This window comes from Anopheles marshallii, chromosome 3, assembly GCF_943734725.1.
Source record: "Anopheles marshallii chromosome 3, idAnoMarsDA_429_01, whole genome shotgun sequence".
In the NCBI taxonomy this organism is placed as follows: Eukaryota; Metazoa; Arthropoda; class Insecta; order Diptera; family Culicidae; genus Anopheles; species Anopheles marshallii.
This window is the reverse complement of record NC_071327.1, coordinates 16162359-16185947: the sequence shown is the minus strand read 5'-3', so window position 1 is coordinate 16185947 and position 23589 is coordinate 16162359. Positions and strand designations below refer to the sequence as shown.

The following is a 23589-nucleotide window of genomic DNA, read 5'->3' as shown; positions in this document are numbered from 1 at the left end:
TGATCTGGTTTTAACATCCACAGTTATGATGGCGCTTTGCCGTTGTATCAGCCATCTATTGGTTAAGAAGAGTACAAATCTCTCAAGGCATTTCTGCCTTGTCTATTGCCTCATCCCGGGCATGTCCGGTTGCTTTAGCATCCAGATATTGATTATTAAATATTGTTGATAGTATTTTTTTTACGAAAAACACACACAAAACCGTTTAAACCCAGTTAAGCTTTCTAATTGATCGGTTTAGTGTGGCTGCTCCAGAGCGAACGAATCGCGCAGATGCTGCTGGTGCTGCAACACACAAGTCTTCTTGGTTCGCCTCCAATAACAGTCGGTAAGTCCGGCCCCGGAGCAGCCGGAACCCCGTTAGATGGCGATGTGTGTTTTATGTTTCGATCCGGTGATCCATCGATAGGCATTCGAAGGTTTTATTATTTTTCTTTCACTTCGGCAAACAACGCCAATGCTGCCTGCCCAGCAACAACTGGGGATTTGCTGCGTGTGACGAGACGTTCTTGGGGGAGGAGGAGTATGTGGAGGAGAGAAAAAATGAAAGAAATGGGATGCTTCAGTGAATATCGGTAAAGCGTCGCGACTTACGGAACTTTTTGTGTTTTTGCCGCTTCCTTCCTGCAGCGCGGTTCGGTTCGCTATTTGCGCGCACTCACTGCGCGCCGCCGTAACGCTTTTATTATTGCTCCCGATTTTTTTTTTATACGATCGGTTCGCTTTTTTTAACGTCGCCGGTCTCTCGTGGGCCTGTTTAAGGCAGGCGGTCATAAGCGATTTTTCGTTGCTCTTTAACAGGGGCTGCTTAAGGAGGGCTATTTTTCATTCAGCGAGAAAATGCAATCCAGCCGAATGTGTACGGGTTTGTGCGTGCATTCCCGGGCGGTTTTATGTGTTGTTGTAAGATCGTTTACCGTTAATGCACAGCCTTTTGCTTTGCCACTGTTTGTTTGATAGGTTACAATTTTCCAAACTATTTCTACGCGGTACAAACACGGTGGGGTCGCCCTCAATAATAGCACGACGATTTACAACAAACGCAATATTTTGCATACGGTAAGGCGGAGACACATTTGCCACTATTGATTGGATTATGGCAAAATTATCAAATGCCGATGATTTAATGTTGTGTGAAAATTGGAAGCTATTTCCCGATCGATTTACATCCCGTGGTTTGAATACGCTTAGATTGCATTGGTGTTTGGGCCACAGCTTGGACAATTGCCAAACAGGGGTTAGAATTCTCCAGCCCATGACGCACAGCTTGATCTGGCACACTGTCATTTATTGTGTGTTTAATTCATTCTAGTTTTGTTAATACGATTTGATTATTATGGTTATATTTATGTGTTCTTTTTTATTTATTGAAGCGCACGGCCTGATCGTTTTGATTATAGTTATTGGAAGGTTAAACTAAGCTACATTTCATAATAGTTTGGAAACATTTCCTTCTCCAAACAGTGAAAGAGCACCATTTCTCAGCTGTATTTGGTTTTATATTCATGTGTTAATGCTATTAAAATTGTAAGCTTTACGATGTGAACTTATAACTTTTAATTTGACGCTGTATTCTTCACTAACATGATGTGTACTAAACTGTCAGAATGTTTATGCATTTGTATTAAAGATTACTTTATAAACAATTTCAAACATCTGCAACTGGTTTTAATCAATTTTGGAATTTGTATTTCGGATTCGCGAATTAAAATTGTAAAACTCCCAAATTTAATTGCGATGGGAAGAAACCGAACCACTTAAAAACACTGCTCCAATAATTCTAGTATTAATAACCTGCAGAGAAAAAAAAACTAAACACCAAATATTAGAATGTGTGTCCCCCCCCACCATTACCGGAAGATCGATTCTTTGGTCCAAATTATGGAAGGGCATCGGTAGCGAGCGGGGCACGCAAGACACACGCAAGACAACGATACACTCCCATCGTTGGTCATTCTCATCGTTCGCCCCGAAAAGGGTACAATTAAACCGATCGAAAACCGTTCGACAACTTCTCATGTAGAACGAGCGAGTTTGTATTTTATTGTTTGTTTGGTGACTGACGACTTTATTTCGGTTGAGGTTTCGAATTGTGCCGACGTAATGAAATTTCTACGATCAAATCTTGTTTCATAACAGTTCGCGATGGTTTATAGCCGTTTCAATAGTTTTATGTTTGTGTTATATCCGCTGAAAAGTCCCACAAATTGATGTTACGCATATATAACATGTATTGAGTGTACAAAAAATAGAAAATATTAATTGCTATTTAGTGTGAAAATATGGAATCAATTTGGCTACACTACGCATAGTGTAAATCAGAACATTATGCTAATTATTTTCCTTTTTTATTTTAGGTAAAACGAAGATTTCCCCAACGTTGCGCAGTAAAACCACGATAAGGGACTACAATCGCCCCCTACAAACTCAAGAACCAGACGAACACCACCTTCGCAATTTACACACCAACACTATGACCGTTAATGCTGGCAACAGTTATCGCACGTGTATTTTTCCGGGTGTCGTTTGCTGTACGTCCACGAGGTGCGTGCTTCCGGTAGCTGGTCCAGCGGCATCCGGTCAACGTTCGGCGGCACCTTCCGAGGAGCATGTTGGTTGCGAGCAGTCGACTGTTCGCGCACTGTGATGTCGTAGATATGGACTGTAACGCTGGCAACAGTAACGGTGGCAACGGCAGCAACAGTAACGGTGCTAACGGCGTCAGTGGCGTTAGTAACATCTTCACCCGCCAGCATTCACTGTCGGGCGGTAACGGGTACGCCCTGCTGTTGGCAAACGGCACAGCAAGTGGTTCAACGATCGTGCCACCCAACACCATCACCACCACGTCGCTGCGGTGCGACAAGGTGAACGGAAACTCAACCTCGATACTGGGCGGCAACAGTATCGGCGGGGGCAGCAGCAACAATATTAGCAGCATCGGTACGGGTGGGCTTGCAACGTTCCAGCCCACGCTGATCGCACCACCGTCGGCGGCCCTCAAAACGTCCTCGCTCACTTCGTCCGCTATCCTGTTCGGTGGGAGTAGTGGGAATTTGAGCAGCTTGGCCGGAAAATCGGGCGGTACGCATAAGTGGATCGGATCGCTGTGTGATGGTGCTACCTCGATCGGTTACAGCAGTGGCAGCAGCAGTAAATTAAATCAACAACTTCACTTCCAACATCCGCAGCAGCAGCAGCAACAACAGCAACAGCAGTTGCATTTGCTACAGCATCAGAACAAACATCATCATCCACATCTGTCGCAGCAGCAGCAACAGCAGGTTCATTCGCAGCATCATCATCATCATAGCTTACCGGTGACCACCAGTGGCAACAACGGTAGCAACATGCTCGACAGTCTTACCTTTCGGTTGTGCGATGTGGACGGTGCGGTGAGCAGCACCATGTCCAACCCGAACGGTGCTGCCGGTGGCAATGGGGCGAGCAATGGTGCCGCCTCGAATGGAAGTACGGGCGGGGGCAGCATCTTGATGGTGGTGCCCTCACAGGCCGGTAGCGGGAAACAGTCACATTCCTCCGCGATGAATACCGGTGGAGGCGAGCGACATTCGTACGCTTCCCATGATCATCAACACCAGCAAAAAATGGTAGCTACCGTCGCGGCCCAGCATCATCTGCAACAGCAACAGCAGCAACACAGTAGCAATACTAGCAGTAGCAGTAGTAATAATAGCGCTGCAATAGCCGCTGGCAGTGATGTACCCATTAACTATAGTAAAATGACGCGTATCAGCAAAATGGGACTTAGTGCGGATGGTGCACATCAGCATCAGCATCACCACCATCACCATCATCATGACAGTTCGGCGTCCGTATCGATATTGCCCACATCATCTTCGTCCGCGGTGCAACAGGCACAGCAGCAAGCACTCCACAAACAGCAGCTGCATCATCTACGCAGTGCGGTCGGTGGCAGTAGTGGCAATGTGGCGAAGGGCAATGACACATCTGCGGCTGCAAGTTACTGCAAGGTAACGCGTATCGGTAACATCACGTTACTCGATCCGGAAGATCAAACCATGCTACAATCGCACATGCTGGGTAACAGCAGCAACAGTAGCACTACGGGCGGTAGTAGCGGTGGTAGTAGCAGCAATAACACAATGAAGAAAGACGAGGTAAGCCTTACCAAGGTGGCCAAGCTGGGACATTCGGTCGATCAGAAAGTGTGCGATTTGCAGCAACATTTTCTTCAGCATCATCAACACCAACTGCAGCAGATGCAACAGCAACAGCAGCAGCAGCAGCAACAACAACAGCAGGGAACCCAAAAGCAACATTCGCAGCATCAGCAGCAACAGCAGCAACAGCAAAAGGAACAGGGAAATGGTGGTGAGGAAGTGCGGATAACGGAGAGCTTAGCACCGTTCGAGGTGTTACGGTTGTACATGGACAAGTTGACGCAGTACGAGCATCACGAGATCTACAACTATCCGCGCATTTACTTTATCGGTGCGAACGCCAAGAAGCGACGGGGCGCCGGTAACTCTGACTACGACAACGAGCAGGGCTCGTACATTCATATCGCCCACGATCATATAGCGTACCGGTACGAGGTGCTGAAGATCATTGGCAAGGGTAGCTTTGGGCAGGTGGTGAAAGCGTACGACCATCGAAACTTTCAGCACGTAGCGCTGAAGATGATCCGTAACGAGCAGCGTTTCCATCGGCAAGCGCAGGAAGAAATTCGCATACTGAAGCACCTGCGGGCGCAAGATCGGTACAACTCGATGAACATCATCCACATGTACGATAGCTTTGTGTTTCGCAACCACATGTGTATCACGTTCGAGCTGCTGTACATCAATCTGTACGAGCTGATAAAGAAGAACAAGTTCAAAGGGTTCAGTATGCAGCTGGTGCGCAAGTTTACCCACTCGCTGCTCAAGTGCCTGGACGCGCTGTACAAGAACAAGATCATCCATTGTGATATGAAGCCGGAGAACATACTGCTCAAGCAGCAGGGCCGCTCGGGCATAAAGGTGATTGATTTCGGATCGTCCTGCTTCGAGAACGAGCGCGTCTATACCTACATACAGTCGCGGTTCTATCGCGCGCCAGAAGTGATCCTCGGCGCAAAGTACGACATGGCGATCGATATGTGGTCGCTCGGGTGTATTGTGGCGGAACTGTACACCGGGTCGGCGTTGCTGCCCGGTGAGGACGAGTACGATCAGATGGCGTGCATCATCGAGTTGCTAGGGATGCCGCCGCTGAAGCTGCTGCACAATGCAAGGTGGCCATCGCGCTACTTTGCGTACGATGGGGACGACCAATTCCCGCACTACTGCTCGCTAAGCTTCCGCGAGGATGGACGGGAAGAGATCCAGGGTAGCTACAGTAAACGTGGCCGTTACCGTGGTGCACCCGGGACGCGTGATCTGGCCAAGGTGCTGAACTATTGTGACGATCTGTTTCTCGACTTTGTAAAGCACTGCCTCCGGTGGGATCCAAAGCGGCGCATGACGCCACAGGAAGCGCTCAATCACAATTGGTTCCATCGGATGTTACCTCAATCGCCGCAGGTTGTGAAGGTCGTTAGCGATGGAGGGTCCGAATCAGCTGCCTCTACGACGGTTAGCACCGGGACGACGGCTGGTGGCAGTTCTTCCCATTCGACGGCAACTTCAATCAGCAAGCAACTCAGCTCATCGATGGTGAGCGGTGGTGGTGGTGTTGGTGTTGGTGTTGGTGGTATGGAAAGCAATCCCGGGGGAAGTCTTGCTGCCGCCGGTGCGGCCGGTATAGGAGGCATTTCGATGGGATCCTAGCAGAGAAAATCACTCACAACATCCTCTTCCGTTGCAACCGCTTCCTCCGGTATGCCGGTGTCTTTGAAGAAGGTTTCATCGGCACTATCGCTACCGGCTGGCAGTGGCTTTACCGGTATCAGTAAAACATCGCCAACGACCGTGTCTTCGCTCCTTTCGTCCGGCTATTCCAGTTCGATGATAACGCTTGCCGGTTCTCTGCAACAGTCAACATGTCAGCGACACGCGACATCCTTACAAGCGCTACTCGAGGGAAGAATATTGGCTACCAGTCGTACCGTAGCTTCCTTGGGGTTAGATTCTGCCTCGGTAATTCATGGCAAGAGTGGTTCTAAAGGTGACAGCGACCGAAGAAGACATCATCAATCGACCGTCTCAGAACATCAACCGTCAGCAACGGCACAGCTTGCAGCGCTGGCACTCGGTGCAGTGGATAGTAACAGCAGTGGCAATCTACCGGCTCCTTCGTCACACCATCACAGCGGTCCCACCAGCGGTGAATTTGGTGGCAGTTCCAACGAGAACAGTAATACGGTCTCCGCAGTTCCATCATCGTCGTCTTTCATAGAGTATATAGGATAGATTGAATCGCGTTGACAGCACACGGCACACATCTCGTCTGCACTTTCGCTGAGGGAACTGAACTGTGGTGCGCCGTGTGGGCGTTTGGGTTGTCTTAGATTGTTAGATACTGTAAGCAAACAACGTGTTACGATGGTGCATCAAGCAACAGTGTATAGCATTGTGGATAGGTTCGGATATTTGACATCTGAACAAAGGAAGGAATATAGATAGATAAATTGGATCGGCATCATGAGTCTGATAGGTTTGGATTTTGGATTTGACGGTCTAGAGATTAGAAGAATTTCTAGGTAACTGACTTATTAACAGATTATTAGCTAAAGTGAAATGTGTGATTTGACGCCTGTGAACTTTTCTTGTTACTTTCTTTGATTAAGTAACGTTTGACTTTTTTTTGAAGGGGCATATTTTTTATAGTTTTATATACCTTCGAATATACCAGCAAAAAGTTGTGCTTTTCATGTATGAACCATTGAAGTTCATGTATTTTGATTGGTAGTTTTTCTTTTGAGGTTTTTTGATTGGTAGTTTTTCTTTTGAGGTTTCTCTACGCCTACATGACAGGACTGGGCCTAAATCCCATCCGGGAACGCGTCTCCGTATCAAGGACTGACTATCTGGCTACGTGGTAAATATAAAACTAGTAAATGGCAGAACAACACCTCCGTGGTTGTTGTGCAAAAAGAGTTGAAGAAGATTTTGTTTTGTTTTTGCAAAAAATCTGCAATGAAATATCTGCTTGGAAAATGGCCCATTAAAATGTAGCAGGAACTGGTCTGTCTTATAATTATTTGTGACGTTTATCTACTTTTGCAAGAGCGGAGAATCAGTGAAAGGTGAAAGGATTCGTTCAAGTAAAGATGCAATTCCTTTTTGGAGTTAGGTTCTACAACCATTATTGGTTTATTAGGCCGCGCTCACACATACTGCCCATTTAAATTCCTACAAAACTGTTTAGACAAATTGATTTAGACGATAGTTGGGTTGTGGTTTGCGAATGTATCAGCACAGATATGCGTTGCATTTAATCATATCATATTTCGCTTGGCCACGGAAGTTTGCAGAAATGTGTCTCAAACAAAGCGATAAGAGAGATAGGATAAAAGGTGCAAGGGGATCTTTAGCATGTTTAGCATAGACGCGAGAGACTGGTTAAAAATTAACAACCTATTGTAGCAAATCGGGCGGGGGAAGTAATCAGCGAATGTTTGTGGGGAACGTACTCAAAATATCGATAGTGTATGTTGCTTCGAGGCGCCAACGCTACTGCGAACCGATACCAAAAAAGTGTAAAAGTTGTGACGATTGTAACCGATTGACGATAGTACTGGGCCACATGTGGTAATAGTGCGCTTTGAACTTATTTGACGGTACAGGCTAAGGATCAGGATAGAAATTAACACACATCCGAGATGATCGATATCATTTAGTGGTAGACACGGTTTTTTTTTTGGGAATCACATTGTTGTCAATCATTGTCCTAGAGGCGGATTGTATTCGCTGCTTGGTAGCAAAATTAGACTGAAGAACAAAATGGTGGGTGTTATTAGTCGAAGCCTATAACTATGAATGCTTATCATCTAGCTAGAGCAAACGTGTAGGGAGTAAAATGTGTAGTTTATTTTAGTCTAATTCATTCCTATCGGCCGTTATCCCTGCACACAGCTTCCAGAAGGGATTCCGGTGCGCACGGTAAAACACAATGATACATGGAATATACTTTACAATCATCAATCGTCAAAGTCAAAACAGAGAGCATATAGCGAAAGAAGACATTCAAACGCATGTATCCCGTAGCTGGAAAGCTGTTCCATTTCTAATGGTCAACCTTAAAATGCTCAAATATTATCCAAAATCAATCACTACACAAACACACATGGTAGGACGTAAGTGATGAACCCGGAGAAAGCGAAACTAACTGCCAATTAACGTTTAGGAACAGAAATTACCCTTTAGTAGAACACAGATCCTAATACGACAAGTAATTATGACGATTCATTCCTCCATATTTTCTACAACTGTACAAATCGTGAGGTTACACAACCGGTTAAGCATGTGCAGAATATTTAACCCCCATGTGGTGTTGCACTATTACTACGTGGTTGCCAGCAATAATAGATTTCGTATTCTTGTACAATAGCTGTTTTTGTTCTCTTTATCTGTATGTTTGTACTTATGTGTCCCTTTTTGTAAAGCGTTTTCGTTTGCCGAATGATACACAAAAAGTATAGTCCCACTTGTTGCACCGTAGGTCGTAAGCCGTGCAAAATTATTATGGTTCTAGTTTATGTAAAAGCAATATCGTGTTATTCTTTCCGTTTTTGTTTTTGCGCGTTTGTTGCAAAAGATAGCAAAGATGTGTGTAACCAAATTTGTTTATTTGCTTAAAACAACATCGTATAACATAATCATTGTGAAACTGGTATCTCCTTAACTGATCGCACCGCATATGATAAACCGTAAACCGTGAACTGGTATGATAGATGATGAAAAGGGAATAACAAACAGGAGGAAGATGATCATTCGATTGCGTAGCGACAAAAGTACACCCGAAAAAAAAACATACCGATCAAATTATACTTTTAGCCCTGACTAGCATCATATGTAATAGCTCCGAACCGCTTCGTGAGGATGATGTGTAAAGGAATATTGTCTGTATTGCTGTGAACGTGTTGTGTGGTGTATGTTTACGTCCCCTGTGCGCTGTGTGCGTGCTGTGCGAGGGAAGATTTTCTAGCGAAAATGTATGAAACTATGAAATCAAAAGGACTGCACATTGTAAGCTATTAATAGTAATAATGATAACGCTAGCGCATAGATTGATGGGAGAAAAGTTTCCCCCCAGGCGAGTGGAATGGAATAGTAAAATTATAAACAAATAAACAGATGCACGGAGAAGCTAAACACTTTCACGCACCGGCGGTATCGATGCGAGTGCAGCTAGAAACCCTGTAGAGAACGTACGTCTCAACCACTCCTCCTTTGTTAGGTAATAGTGCATACAATGAATTGTAACAACACGTAAAAACCCCTTCCAGCGTGTGTTGGAAAAAGAAGCATCGAATGAGCGATGTTATAACCGTAAGACACATTAGCTAATTTAGACACAGAACCACGAACAAAGGCAACATTTGTTTGTAATGCGCAAGATAAAGTTATGTTAGCTGCTAAGTTGCAAAAGCAAGATTTGTACATATACAAAACGTAGACTACTTTAGTGCAAATATTTCAAGTAAAACATAAAGCAAAACAAAACATTGCACACGCGCCGGCTCCCTGTATGGTACAGCCGTTTTGCAAATGGAAAGTGCATAAATAGACAGAAGGAAGGAAGCAAGAGAACAAAAAACATAATTGAAAGCCTTAATGTTTAAACAAAAAGACAAGAGTTAGATTAATTCGAAGATGTGACAAGAATAATCTCAACGAAGCGAAAAAAAACACAAATTGTGAAATAGATATAGTGGTGGGAGTTGTACAATATGAGGTGACGAATTCGCATAATTATTAGCTTTCTTATCTCTTCCTACATTGTGTTCGTGTTTCGAATAGGGAATTAATTTCTATAATCGTAACGAAAATATTATTCCATATTTTCTTCTCTTGATTTCTTGGGTCTTGTTGCGGACACCAGACAGAAAGAGACATTTATTTCCGTTCTCTATTGTGATAACTAACTCTTAACGTTATCCTGTTCCGATTGCATCTCAAACCCCAATTGCTAACACATTCGTTCGTTCAGCTCAACCACTGCCTAGGATGATAATTTCTGCTTGTTTTCGCACTCAAGAATGTTCATCATGCTAAAAGAAAACGAATAGAATGATTACGATTCCATTTAACGAATAGGCTACGGACTGTGTGCTTTCTCAGCACAGCTTCTGTTTTGAAAGCGTGGCTCCCCATAGTCTCGAATCCGCTACCTATAAGTTAACTAATTCAACTACGTAGAAACAGTATGATCTTTTGCAGCGTGATCTTTAGATTGTATGTGCATTAGTTTAAGGTTAGCATTTTAATTGTAACATTCTAGCTTCGGTGTGCTTTCGTTCCACGGTACGATTCCACTGCACTCGACTCGGCAGAAGAGACTGGCTCATCGTGCGGGGGTGCAAGCGAGCAAACGAACTGCATGTGTGTTGTATTCGCTTATCGTAAATTAGCTAAATGTCCTTTGAAACACTGTCTGTGCAACACTGCTTACCAATTTAATTTCCACTCCGGTTAGTGTTAATTCTGTACATGTGTTGATGCGTGATCATTTTTGTTTCTTTATGTTTCATTTTCGGCTATCGTTTGGTTATTTGTACTGATTAAGATGCTGTATCGTAACCGACTCATGTGAAAAATTTGAGGTGCTTGAATCTAACGAGAATGTGTTGTAAACATCCATTTAAAGGTGTGATGAAAGTAAAATTCCCGTCACTAAGCTGCGAGGATAATGAAAATACTCTATAATCATGAACCCTACGAAATGTATAGAAAACATAAGTACATCGTTGATTTTTGATAACTAGCACATACACATCCATACACACACACACACACACATACACACAAACCACCCCACGCGAAAAGTCCCAATTCCTCATCATTTTAAGAGGTCGATTAAATCGCACATGCCTTAGTTTCGTTTTGCGTTTCGACGTCTTGTTGCGTTAAAGTGAACAACAAATAAATGAAGGGAGGGTGCAAAAACCTGTTGCTTAAATGCTTTGTTAATGTTGTTGAATGCACTACTGTTTGGCTGATATCTACTTCTAATACTACACTACAAAAAACTACTATTATACAACTGTTTGGCATACATGTGTACGCAAAAAGAGCACCAAATGGCTTGAATATGGCGATATGGAGTGTGAAGTAAAGGAAACCATTTAGAATTGACAAATAATATCTAAATTAATCTACCCCAGAACCCATCCCAACACCAAATCGGAGGGCTGCGTTTTGCAAGAAAACGTAGAAAGAGTATCAAAATTGTAATTCTGAAGTGCACCAAGTATCATTGATGCGAGCGGCAGCCGCCATTACAAACTGAATTTGCATCGCTTGTGGACAGAAACTCCTTAATTTAATCATACACCTGGAATGCACACAAACACACACAACAAGAACATTTTTAACAAGCGTTAAAATTTAGCAAATACAAAACCAATAGGCGCACAGATAGCAATACCAACCAATCAAACTATGTTAGCAAAAAACAAAGATACAAGTAAAATAAATTGATTGTAAAGTCACAAAAGATGGATAGAATGCTTCACAAAACCATAAGCACATACAAAACTACACAAGAAAACGCAATTTGATAATGTTACAAGAACAGCAACAACTAAACAATCCCAACTGATCACGCAATAACGGTAAATGGTTTAAAGAAGGACAAAGAGTGGACTTAAATGCACCAGCGCTAATGGAAAGAAAAGACCAAAATGCAACCAGCAATCAGCTTGAACCGCGAAATGGCAAGTGTTTTGTGCTAGCTAATACAAGAGCATAAACGTGATTTGGAATATAATCCTAACGATATGGAAAAGTAAACAAAAACGAAGGAGAAAGGCTATTGAACGTAGCGAAGATAGGGGAATCCTTCAAGGGATCGAATAAAAACAAAACCGACATCAGCAATTTGATGCAAGCAGCATCTCATGTGCAGCTGGAGGAGAAAAACCAAGACGATGCGTTAATGAAACAAAATTAATAATAATAACAGCAAAAAAACAGTAAATATAATCTATAAGCATGAAAAAATCATAGTCATAGGCATGAAGGAGGCATGGCGAAAGATAACAAAAACCGAGAAAAGTAAAGTATGTATAGTAAAAATGAAATACAAAAAAAAAACATATAAACAAACGCGATTGTGAGAAGATGAAGAAGAAGTGCATGGCCGAGATTCCGAAATGGGTTGCATGGAGATTGGAAATTCGTCGACTAACAAGGTTCATTAAGCCTTTACCATGATTCTTGATAAGAGATTTTTGATGATATCACCACGGAGTTTTCAAATTCATGTTCAAGTATTAAAACTGAAACATTTGCTGGGTGCCTTTTAAGATAAACTGGAATGTATTTGGCAGTTGTTTTCCATTTTTAAAAGTTTTGTTCAAAATGTATCCCTTACCTTAAACCTATCTTTTTAACTTGAACATAATTTGTAAAGGGTCACAACTTTAACACAAGAACTCGAAAACCAAATAATGGCATCAAGGCATTTATGTAAAGGTAAACTAAATGGCGAAATTAACGCTCGATTATAAGCCAACTCATCTCAAGAACTTTCGAATCAAGTCAAGATTGTTCGACAATTGTAGCGACGATTGAGTAAAGTAAGTAAATAAGCATGTAAGTATATCAAAAGTCTTTATTCTTTGATTTTTATCTTTATATATTGTGATTGTCACGGTATGCCCCACAGGATTTACGAGTCATTAGTTCTGAATTCTTTTCACGATTAAGTGGAATATGTAAAAGTAGATCCATAAATCCACCCATTATATAGATTCCACCTCTACCTTTACATGTTTCACTTCAACTAGAAAAGAATCAAAAAAAGGTAACGAGTTTACCCTTTCGTGTCTAAACACTCTGAACATGTCGCAGCGACAATAACTATTACAACAACCGTCAGTAACAATCCTCAAGAGAGAAAAACGTGTTTATTGCCATAATGCCATGGAAGCAAAATAAATACATTCCTTCTTAAACCGCTATCTATCTTAAATCGTTTCCGTAAAAGCCCTAGAACTATCACAAATTCGCCACCACCCAGTGTTGGGGCCCCCGTCATTTTCACGAACTGGACATGGTGTGCAGGGACACGGTATTGCTTGTGATGCTGGCACTTCCTACCAAGCTGTTCGTCATGCTAACACCCATGGCAGCCCCTGCAGCAGCACTGCTTCCACCCATTATGCTTGATGCTGCACTGTTTCCACCACCACTGCTTCCTCCGCTACCGCCACCACCACCACTCGCCTCCACATCGTTCTTGCCATAGTTGGTGTCCTTCAGATAGTAGGCAGCGCTACCGTTTATTAATACGTGTATAGTTTTCTTCAACCCGAGCAGTGACGATAAGCGATATTTGAGCGTCACCGATTGGATACGATCGATAAATGTTCCGATCGCTTGTTCCATGCGCGGTGTAAGCGATGGTTCTAGCTGGAACAGTTTCACCAATGTTTCAATCATGCCATCGGTTAGCGGGAGACGATCGAGATAGTCCTCGAGGTAGGCCGTCTCGCCCTGGATGATGTAGTGCTGATAGATAGCACCGGGCCAGTTGATTTCGATCCCGTAGGCTCGACCCACGATGAGAGCTTGCGGGACGCTGAGTAAAAAGTTGATGTAGTAGAGCAACGTGCCGGTGGCAGTGTTGGTGCCTGTGATTTCCTGCATAGTTCCTCCGCGGCGAGTATCGTCACTCGGTGGACGAATGTTCAACACGGAAAGACAGGTAGGTGTCGTTTGTTTGCTTGCTGTGCCGCTGCTCGAAGGACTTGACTCACTTTGTCCCTTTTCCGACGCGGCCAGTGCTTGCCGCACGTAGCAGATTTGTAACGCTATCAGCTCTGCATTGGCAGCGGCACGTTGTGCGAGTGTGAGATTGTTATCAAGCAGATAGTTTTCGGTCGCGTGTGTAAAGGCGTCCATAGCGCTTGTTAGTTCCGTCTGGACGAGCGCTGTCACCTGCAGACGATGACTGTACGCAGCAGTTGTGGTGGATTGCGCTTTCGTAGGAATTGCCTGCCTAATCTCGTACGTCTTGACAATCGCATCGATCGTACTGTGCGCTTCCGTTTCCCACAGTTCGGCGATTTCTCTGTACATGCGGAAATGGAGTGCTGCTAGGCGGAAATAGTCACGCCGTTCGGGACAGTGTTCGTTCAGGTAGGTAATGATGGCGGACTGCAGTCGCCGTCCATTAGTGGCACGATCATCAAACTGACCTAGCAGTGATTCAAACTGTTCGTGTCCGATCAGTGTCTCGAAGCAGTAGTACATATCACGATAGCGGCCTATTCCAACGAGCAGTTTGACGATCAAGTTCCAAGATTTTGCCGCCGTCAGGATGACGGTGAGGGCCTTGCAGCATGCCAACACCTCCATAATACCTTCCATCGAACATTCGTGCACGAAACAATCATGCGCTTTCACCAGTAACGCCACTATGATCGTGTTTTGCTTCTTCAGCGACAGCACTTGTCCTTGCAGGATTTGATCCAAACGATCCACGAGATCAGTGCCGGACACGTTCAACCTTAAGGCGGGAAGGGAAGCAAACGATTCCAATGCATCCTGCACACCCGCGCCGTCTCCTGCCGTATCGCGACGTTTGCGATAGAGTCGAAATGCATTGCAGTAACGCAGCAGCACATTGCCTAACGCCGTGGTGCTTGGTGCGAGCTCGAGAAACAGATGAAACTCGCGATCAATGTTGTAACCCCACAGCAGCTCATCGGACACATGGGTCGACTGCGATTGTTGCCGTTGAAACAGATAAAACTTCGAACGTACCACCGCCGACACGATTTCCGATGCAAGAAAATCGGTAAAGCTTTCGATGCTCATGCGTGTCGCCGTAACGATGTCGCTGATCACCTCCAGCTTGTGGACACAATCTTCCCGCACTACCTCCGGCAGGAAGGCGAGTGGATCGCGTAACTTTAGCAGCTCATTGTACTCTCGGTCAAGATACATGGCAACACGGTACGTGAGGACAACACGCTGAGCAAGCTCCTGTCCGTGTGTGATGCGATTACCAAGGGCCTGCAAGCGAGATGAAAGTGTGTATAAGATGCGTTAAATTCCTCCCATTAGTACGAGAATACTTACACTAACAGCTTCGAAAATATCTTGACGCTCACGGGATGGCACTTCCTCAAAATCGGACATTGCCGTGGTGCTCGTATCGGATGAATCTAACTGCGCCGGGCCACTCTTCATGGGTGAGCCACCGATCTGGCTGCTTTGACTGACGCGACTGAACCGTAAGGTACGACGTTGAAATCGTCCAGACGAACGAGCACTATCCTCGTTCAGCAACATCCGTTCCTCCTTCGAAAGGTTGTACAAGCTGACAAGCCCTTCCGCTAGCGCCATACAGAACACGATAAAATGTAGATCCAGCGGGCGCTGTTCGAAAATCGCTTGATAACGCAACGCTTGTACAATGTCCCCACAGTCGAGCAGCCGGTTGATGAGCGCGTCTAGTCGTAGTCGCTCTTCAGGTTGTGTTAGCGGAACGTTGGACAGGGTGAGATCATCAATTCCAGCGACCTCTTTTAGCTCGAGAAACGTATGATACAGGACGGCTGCTGTCGATGGTGAATGTGGCTGCTGCTGTGTGTTGCACCAGTACTGGGAGCAGTAAAGTTCGAGCACTTCTGGACGTTCGTCCGTGCAGCGTATATAGCTCAGCGCCAGCTCGTACTCTAACCGATCACGATCGAACGTTTCACTCGGATAGAGCCCATGCTCCCGGATCAACTCCAGCGCACATCGCAGCAAATCGTACCGCTGGCGGTCACCGTACTCAAGCCGATTAGCAATGTGCGTAAAGAAGCTGATACGTAGTACCGGTCCCAGTCCATAGCGCTCGCTCTCTACTCGGTAACGCTCAAACGATCCAACCGAACCGCTTGATTCAAATCCACTCACCCAGTGCTCGAAGATAATACTTTCACGTGGAAGGCCCGCCTCTTCCGCCACGGCAATAGCTGCCTCGTGGTGCTTCCTAGCGACGAGCTGCTCACACAACGACTCATACACACCCAGCTGTTGCTCTTTACCACCTCTAGAACATTCGTGCAGCGCAAGAAACTCAATCGTTACATCGCAGTGGCGGACGATCTCGCATATGCGCAGCATCCGTTCGAAATCCGTCCCAGGGACGAGAAAGCACTGAAAATCACATCGCACGTACGACTGCAGCAGTAAAAACTGGTGGTGCAGCGAGGACCGACGATCGAGATGTATCATGAGCAGACGGGCGCAAAAGTTAAACATTTCGTACTTCGGTATGTGCAGCAGGAAACATTCAACCCCGGCGCTGGCAGAACGTGCGAGAAAGCTAGTTAGCAAATCGGCCGCCTGATTCCCGTCGAACAGCACGTCTTCGGTTAGGCTGAGGTACGCTGCTAGATGGTACCAACCGGACTCGGGATAGAAAACCGCCAGTGAGCTAGCGAGCGTACAGAGTCGACCCGTCCGTACCAGGTGCTCTATCAAACCGCATACAAATGTCCGTTCGGGATCAAGTTCTCGTTCCCTTTGTTCGTGCGGCAGTTTGTCCCGGAACGGGAACTCGCCGGCTAACATTGCCCACACTATCCAACAGTATCGACGACTTTCGCTGCCTTCCGGACACACGTCACCGGCGAGCAGAGCCAACAGCGGCCACTGGTAGCGGATTGCACGATCGAGCAAGTTTTGGTACGTGTATGGGTAGCGTTGAGATGATTGCCGATTGGTAGTGGCCTGCATGGTGAGACGCTTGAAGGCATCGAAATCGCACGGTAGCTGAACTGTGGTTGCTGTGTAGGGGTTGGATTCATTCGAGCACAGTAACACCATGGAGACGAGGTCCGTGTCGTACCGTTCGGAAAGGAATCCGGCCCCATCGTAAAGCGAGCAAGATGAGCTGGTGGAGATGTCTGTGGCTGGTAGCTGAAGAGGTGGCGATGAAGTGCTGGTATGTCCACCGATACCGGACGTGCTGCGTCCGATCGAAGTGGCATCGGTTTCGCTGGATATACTGGAATGACCGCTAGAATCGGCAGTTGTACTGCTTGCCTGTGAAATTGAAGAATGATAAGGAATTAATTATAGTTATAGTGACATGACTAACGTCATAGTGTCAGTTGATGGATGTCTACAGATGAAGTGAAAGCGCTAAAGAGAGCCAGATATAGAAACTTCGGGGATCATTCTGTGTGAGATTAGTTTGTAAAGAAGCAACAAAGGCAACAATCAAAAGAAGCAACCTAGGCTAGTTTGTTTGGGAGTCTTCTTCTATTTTTAAATGCCACCGCTACTCAAATGCAGATAACTAGAAGAACTAGAACATAAAGCGGCGCAATCCGCGCATTTATCGCAGGGTCGCCGACCCGATCCGATTCCAGCACGGTGACAGGTTGGCCCGAAACCGGTTCCCAACTTTCTTGCAAGCATGACTGAACACTTTCGCACAATACAATCACAAAACCGCACGGCACCCACGGTACTACAGTCAAAGGTTAGCCTCGCATCGTTTGTTTGATATGGGACACATTTGATAAGCCGGACGGAAAATTGAGTTCATCTTAAAACTCCCCTCTCATACGTCTGCCCCTTTCCTTCGTGCCGTTATATTGCGCAATACGGTACGAGGAAATGGAATGGATGGAAATGAAATAGCAAAACAAACAAGAGTGTGGATGAATTATCTCCAGCTAGACGCAAGAAAAACGCAACCAGTGCAATTATATACTACCGTCATAAAACCGGCGCGAGTAACGAGATTAAGCCATGTTTGCGCTACTGCGTTGCTTAACACAATTACGCGAATTCTCAACAAGAACCAAGAAGGATGGAATTAAAGGGCATCGCATTACAATACGGTTCACTTACCCTTCTTCTACGGCGAGGTGTTAAACTCGAGCGTCTCTTGATGGAGGTGAAGGAGCTTGAGCTTGTCTGCCCATCCCGGCCACTCTCGATCGGTCTTGGTTGGTGTAGCAGCGCCGTCATAAGATTTCTGCCGATGCGTGTTTCCCCGAAACCCGTCCGACACAGCTCAACTATTTGCTCCTGCGGGTAGCAGAGATAATCAACCAACAGCAGAAAACGATACCAATCGTTTCTAGCCAGCAATTGTTCCCGCAGATATGATTCCGGATAGGGCAGTCCGTTCGCTTTTGCAACGATCGTCATCGCTTCGAGATCGATTAGCAGCTCGGGATCATCGAGTGATTTGTCACAGATTGCTTCCTCACAGCGCCGCAACAGATTGGCCACAGTAAGCCTGATCGGTGTGGCGTCATCGTCTTGCCGTTGCATGTCCTGAGCGGCGCCACTGACTAGAGACAAGCAGCGAAGATAGGCCCGTGTCGGTACACTACTCACACCGATCATTTCAATGAAAGCGACAGCATGTGTGGCAAGTGCCCTATCCCAGTAGGTTTCGATTGCCATCTGGGCCACAGTCTGGGCCGCACTGTTCAACTGGCGTGCGGATATCTGCGAATAGTTTTGCAGCTGTTCACGATAGAACTCGTACACAGCGTGGCAGGCGCGATGCAGTCGGATGTAGTGCATGTAACGCAGTGTGACCGGTTGCCCGTACTTGCTCACCAGCAGCGGATGGTTAAAGTGTGGAATGGTACCATACTGCTCGAGCAGTTCCAGCTGAGACGCACGTTCATCCTCTTCCTCAACTGCACCATTTGCATCGGTACGCGTACCGTGAAAGAGAAACTGTTTCACTTTAGACGAATGCGGGACGCCGGCGATCGCAAGCAGTTTGCTAATAATGAGACCATTCGTTTCACCTACACCAAAGCCAGCCTTACAGCGGATAATGAAATTTTGAAGATGTGGCAACTTAGCGAGACACGAATTGTCCTCATCAAATTGTGTGTGAGTCTCATCCAAACCATACTCAAACAGATACACAATGGGGTTTTCCTCGTAAAAGGCACGATTGTGCTGCAGTATATAAGCGGAGGTGGTGCGCGATACGTTTAGCAGCTCCTTCCCGGTGATTGCGCGATCTTTCAACTTTTGGAGTTGCAAAAACAGATTCACCTCATCCTGATGCTGTGCTCCCGGATCCGACGCTATCTGATCGAGCAACTCTTTGCACACGATCGGCAATCCAAGCATGGTAAAGAATCGATTATCCACCATCTGGCGCGTTAGCTGCACGCGGAACCATTTCGCTTCCGTCCATTCGCGGTGCTGCTTGACGGATTCGGTGGTGAACAGCCGGCGAAGGATGGCAACCGCATCGTTGCGTTCGTGGTCGAGAAATTTCCCAAGACGGGCCAATTCGTTCAGCAGGATGTCGTTGCGTGAGAGCGATCGGTGGTGCGATAGCTGTGACAGCATGAAATCATCAATTTCCCATCGCTGAAAAAGCTGGCGCAGACGCTCGTTAAAGCGCGGATCATCGTATATGTCAATTTTGATGCGCAACAAATGTGGCGTTGGATCGGTGCCCTCGTGGAAGCAGCGTCGCAGGCAACTGTTAAGCTGAATCCATATCTTCACCAAGTTGGCAATGTTGTTTTTCAGCAGATAGCTCCATACGGTGTACCGGTCGAGGATGGGCGAGATTTCAGTTTCTGGTTGAAAATGGGAGGGTAAGAAATGGGAAAAAGATTAATACGTAAGTTTGGGTAGGTCACAGTAAAAACACAGACAATAATCGCTGTGCCCGATGCTTAAAGCGTGGATGCTTATCAATCCTCATTCACAAATCATTTTACTCTCTTTTGAGCGAACGTTTCATGCAATCGAAATCAAACTGATTGTGAGCATATGAATCGAGGTCTTTGCGTATGTCTGCTTGCGTTTGTAAAAACTGTCGCTCAACTCCATGGAAATAGGAACTACTGGCGGCCTTGGATCAATCGTGGATGAAAACAGTATTTGAAGAAGAAGAAAAAATCTAATCCAAATTTACATAACTATGTCATAACTGAGGAAAAAGCTACTCCTCCAACCATAGACGATAGACCATAGACCATCAACAGACAAAAATTACACCATCTAATCTTATGTCAATATTATTAGACTCTTGTCCCACATCACGTGGGACAAACTGTGCCCTATTCGTGATTGATGTTCAAAGGAAAGATCGATCATCTGGAACGCATCTGTACGGGCAATCAGGAAATCTTCCCTACAACTCGCTCCAACCCAAGGTACTATTTCATTGTGAAGGGCAAATCGATGGTGATGCATCGTTGCATTCACACTAGCAAGCGGCTTTGGTGTTATCAAATGTCCAAGTATTATTTTTGCAAGGCAAAAATAAGCTATTTTCAAACAGCAGATCACACTCGAATGAATTCACTATACAGATGCAAGATTAAATAAGATGATGCCGCTCGGGAATCGCAAGCTACAAACTGATGATTCATTTTACTCAGAACTGAACAGTAAACTTTTGCTACGCACGATCGGGATTTACGAAATCAGCTGTACGTCAGCATCTTTAACAAGCGTAGCACATACACATACGGGAGGTTTTGATTAAACATACACGCTACGAGCAATCAGTCAAAGTCCAAGTCCTTGCCAATAATCTTACCGCCCTGCACTGATCACTGATTTTAATACCTTGGTTTTTAAAGAACAAATCCACAGCGACCGAGTTCCGGTAGACGTCCTCCTTCATGCAGAACGTGTTGAACGACATCGTTTCGATCTCGAGCACCGTGTACCCGGTCGTCACCTCATTCAGAACCTCGGCCATCTGGCGCACGTTCGCTTTTAGCTGTGTGTAAACCCGCCAGCTGGCCGCGATCCGTTCCTCCTCACCGTTGCTGTAGTTTTCGACCGTCCGGGCCAGATGCTCCCGTATGTAGTCCCGCAAACCGTGATCGGTCGTTTCGGCTGCGATCTGGTAAAATACGTACCGCGGAACGCGATCGATATTCGTCAGGATGTGGTGCGCTTTGTACAGCTGCCGGTTCGACAGTAACCGATAGACGTACGCATTCACCTACAATGACACAGATACAGCAGAGAGAAATAGTTTAAAACCGTGTGTGTCCGATCAAACGATCGGATCGTTACTGGCGAGCGTGCATTTGCGAGTACAGCTTGACACAGAACGTTCGTCGATCTGCGTGTGGGTTCGTAATGCGATAAGGACGCGGACTCAAGTTACTTCGTCACTCGGCAGAGATTATGTTACGGAGCACTATTCTTACCAGTGGACGAAATAGAAAAGAATGGTCAACGCTCGACGGGGGATTAGACCTAATCCACCCGCTTCCTACATGGACCGTCTGTTTGCAGTGTACACAGTGATAAGTAGCCCGGTTGTAAAGCCTTTTGCTCAGCTGGACAAATCGATAAGTGCCCTTTTCAATACAGAACCCGTGTCCTCCCCCCGTCAAGCTATTGTTCCGCTCGCATAGTAGATAAATAAAAACATCTGCTGGATACGGTACCTTCTGGAGAAAGTAGTTCTTGGCCTCCTTCATGGAAAGCTCGTTCCGTTCGGCAAGATATTGGATGCAAAGGTTGACGTGTTTGCCCTTGGTAGACACCTCCTTAATGATGACATCATCGTCCAGCTTTTCCCAACCCTTCAGCACAATGCTTTTCTCTGGCGGGATGCTTGGACTATCTCCGGGAACAGAAGCCATCTGGGTTGGTTGCGTCTACGTACCGGATTGGGCGTGAAATTGGAACGCCAAACTGTACGGTTGCTGATGACTTTGCGAACCATTCACACAATACTGTCGGGTTGGTTGGGTGGTTTCAGTGCACTTCTTTTGAGCAACGCTTACATGTATTATTCCTACTTAATTAACGAAACAAACACAAAATAACACAGAAAACGAGTAAAGTGCAAAACGATTGCAGCTAAAATGCTACTGCACACAAAACGATGATAATGCAAAAGAAAGCGAATATGAATCAGTTTGTTGTTGTTTACATTTCATACTGTCATCGTAGTTGCGCTACCGTCCACGACGGCGCTTTCCAGCAGTTCGAGCAGCGCATTGTCAAATTGAAAAAGCTCGAACAGATTCAAGCAGCTCGGCTGCGGGTGCTTCAACCGAGCCCCCGGGAGCAGCTACGAAGTTGGCACGAAGCAAAAGATTGGCCCTTTTTTGGACCGGATAATCGGCCGGATAGCAAGATTGTTCGGCCCATTGAAGGGGTGTGAAAGGAAGGAGGAAAGAACGAGGAAGAGGCCGGGCGGTATCTGACTCTCTCGGGACAGCAGTCTCAATGGTTACGCATCCATCACAGCTGTTTTCGAGTATGAATAGAAACACGCTACGCAACATTTTTTATATTACTTGATGTACATTTTCTAGTGCATCAAATGAGGTTTCATTTCATTTATCATAAGAACACAATTAAAATTGATTAACGCATACACACACCCTTTTTTTCTGCACTTTTTTGGTGCTCTTCCTGCAATGGCCACGCGTATAATTTCTGCTCCTTGCTCTGGGATTTAATTAAGACGTCCTGGTAGCAGCAACATTTAGCAACAGTTTTCTATTTTAAGCACTTTTAATACAGCAAAATGCTATGCAAATTCTTGCGACACTTCGCCGGTAGAATGCTTTTGCGATGAGTTTCCTGCTGAATGATGCAACTTTTGAATAGACATTATAAATAAACGGTGCTTGATCAATTATATTTGATTTACTTACCATTTTAAACCGATATCGTAGGTTAATCCAGAATAATGCTCAAATAATCTACAAGCACACTGCTTTTCGACGCCGCCTTTAACAACTGCGGTAAAGTCTCAAAAGAGCGAGATACAAGAAGCAGTGCAATGTACGAAAGGGATGGGTATAATATCTTACCATGAGTCGCTACAAATTGTTCCTTGGGCGGCAGCATAAGCAGAGCAAATGTGTTGGCTCTTTCATTCTCTTTGCATCGTACGGTAGTGTGAAGGAAAGGTGCAAATGTTTGATATCTCTTTCTTTCTCTTCTCGTGCGCTCACTGCACCGGGGGTTCCACAGCCGTTGGTTTGAAAAGGTTGATTTAAAAAAAGTGAACTTTCAGCAACGTCGGGTGTGTGTCTCGTCTCCGCAGCGCGTTACGTAGGAAATTAAAGTGTACGGATCAATAGAATACAAGCAACTTAGCCCCCTGAGTACACAGTGTATGAGTGCAAAGGAATCACGTTGCTTTGTGTTGTATTTTTGAATTGTTGTAAAAGAGAAAAATACGAAATGGTAGCATGAGGCAAACGTTTACTGATAATAGAAACAGGCAGAAAGAACAACTTGCGCAAACAGTTTGTAGTGCTTCCAGTGCCAATTCCAATTCAGCGAAACTAGCGGCTTATGTGCTTCTTTTACTGCTGGTCTTATTTCGCCTTTAATCTGCATTCCTCCGAAAAGAGCGTCCGTGTGCAAAATAATCAAACAAAGGTAGAGTTGCGTTCTGGATCGTGCGATTGAATGTTTCGTTTTGGGAAAAAGTATCGTCACCTCGTGACAAGTGAAAAGGTGT

At 45.4% G+C, this 23589-nt stretch overlaps 2 protein-coding genes across 2 annotated transcripts; one reads left to right on the top strand and one right to left on the bottom strand.

The window, feature by feature from the left end:
- The first annotated feature begins 2609 nt into the window (after positions 1–2609).
- Positions 2610–5795, top strand: LOC128711665 (dual specificity tyrosine-phosphorylation-regulated kinase mbk-2-like). The gene has a single exon (XM_053806548.1). The coding sequence runs from the start codon at positions 2610–2612 to the stop codon at positions 5793–5795; it is 3186 nt and encodes a 1061-aa protein (XP_053662523.1).
- A 7377-nt stretch (positions 5796–13172) lies between these two features.
- Positions 13173–21745, bottom strand: LOC128713622 (spatacsin). The gene is made up of 5 exons (XM_053808484.1): positions 21548–21745; positions 20709–21093; positions 17994–19708; positions 15219–17177; positions 13173–15152 (listed from the first exon to the last, which is right to left on the bottom strand). Exons 1-5 carry the CDS (start codon positions 21743–21745, stop codon positions 13173–13175), a joined length of 6237 nt encoding a protein of 2078 aa, XP_053664459.1.
- Positions 21746–23589: the final 1844 nt, after the last annotated feature.

Bases quoted from the DNA above. Each gene is read 5' to 3' on its own strand.
- LOC128711665 (XM_053806548.1), top strand. From the start codon at position 2,610: ATGTTGGTTGCGAGCAGTCGACTGTTCGCGCACTGTGATGTCGTAGAT.
- LOC128713622 (XM_053808484.1), bottom strand. From the start codon at position 21,745: ATGGCTTCTGTTCCCGGAGATAGTCCAAGCATCCCGCCAGAGAAAAGC. The intron at 21,094-21,547 runs GTACCGTATCCA...GTGTCATTGTAG, and splicing joins AGAACTACTTTCTCCAGAAG to GTGAATGCGTACGTCTATCG. The intron at 19,709-20,708 runs GTATTAAAATCA...ATTTTCAACCAG, and splicing joins TTTGTTCTTTAAAAACCAAG to AAACTGAAATCTCGCCCATC.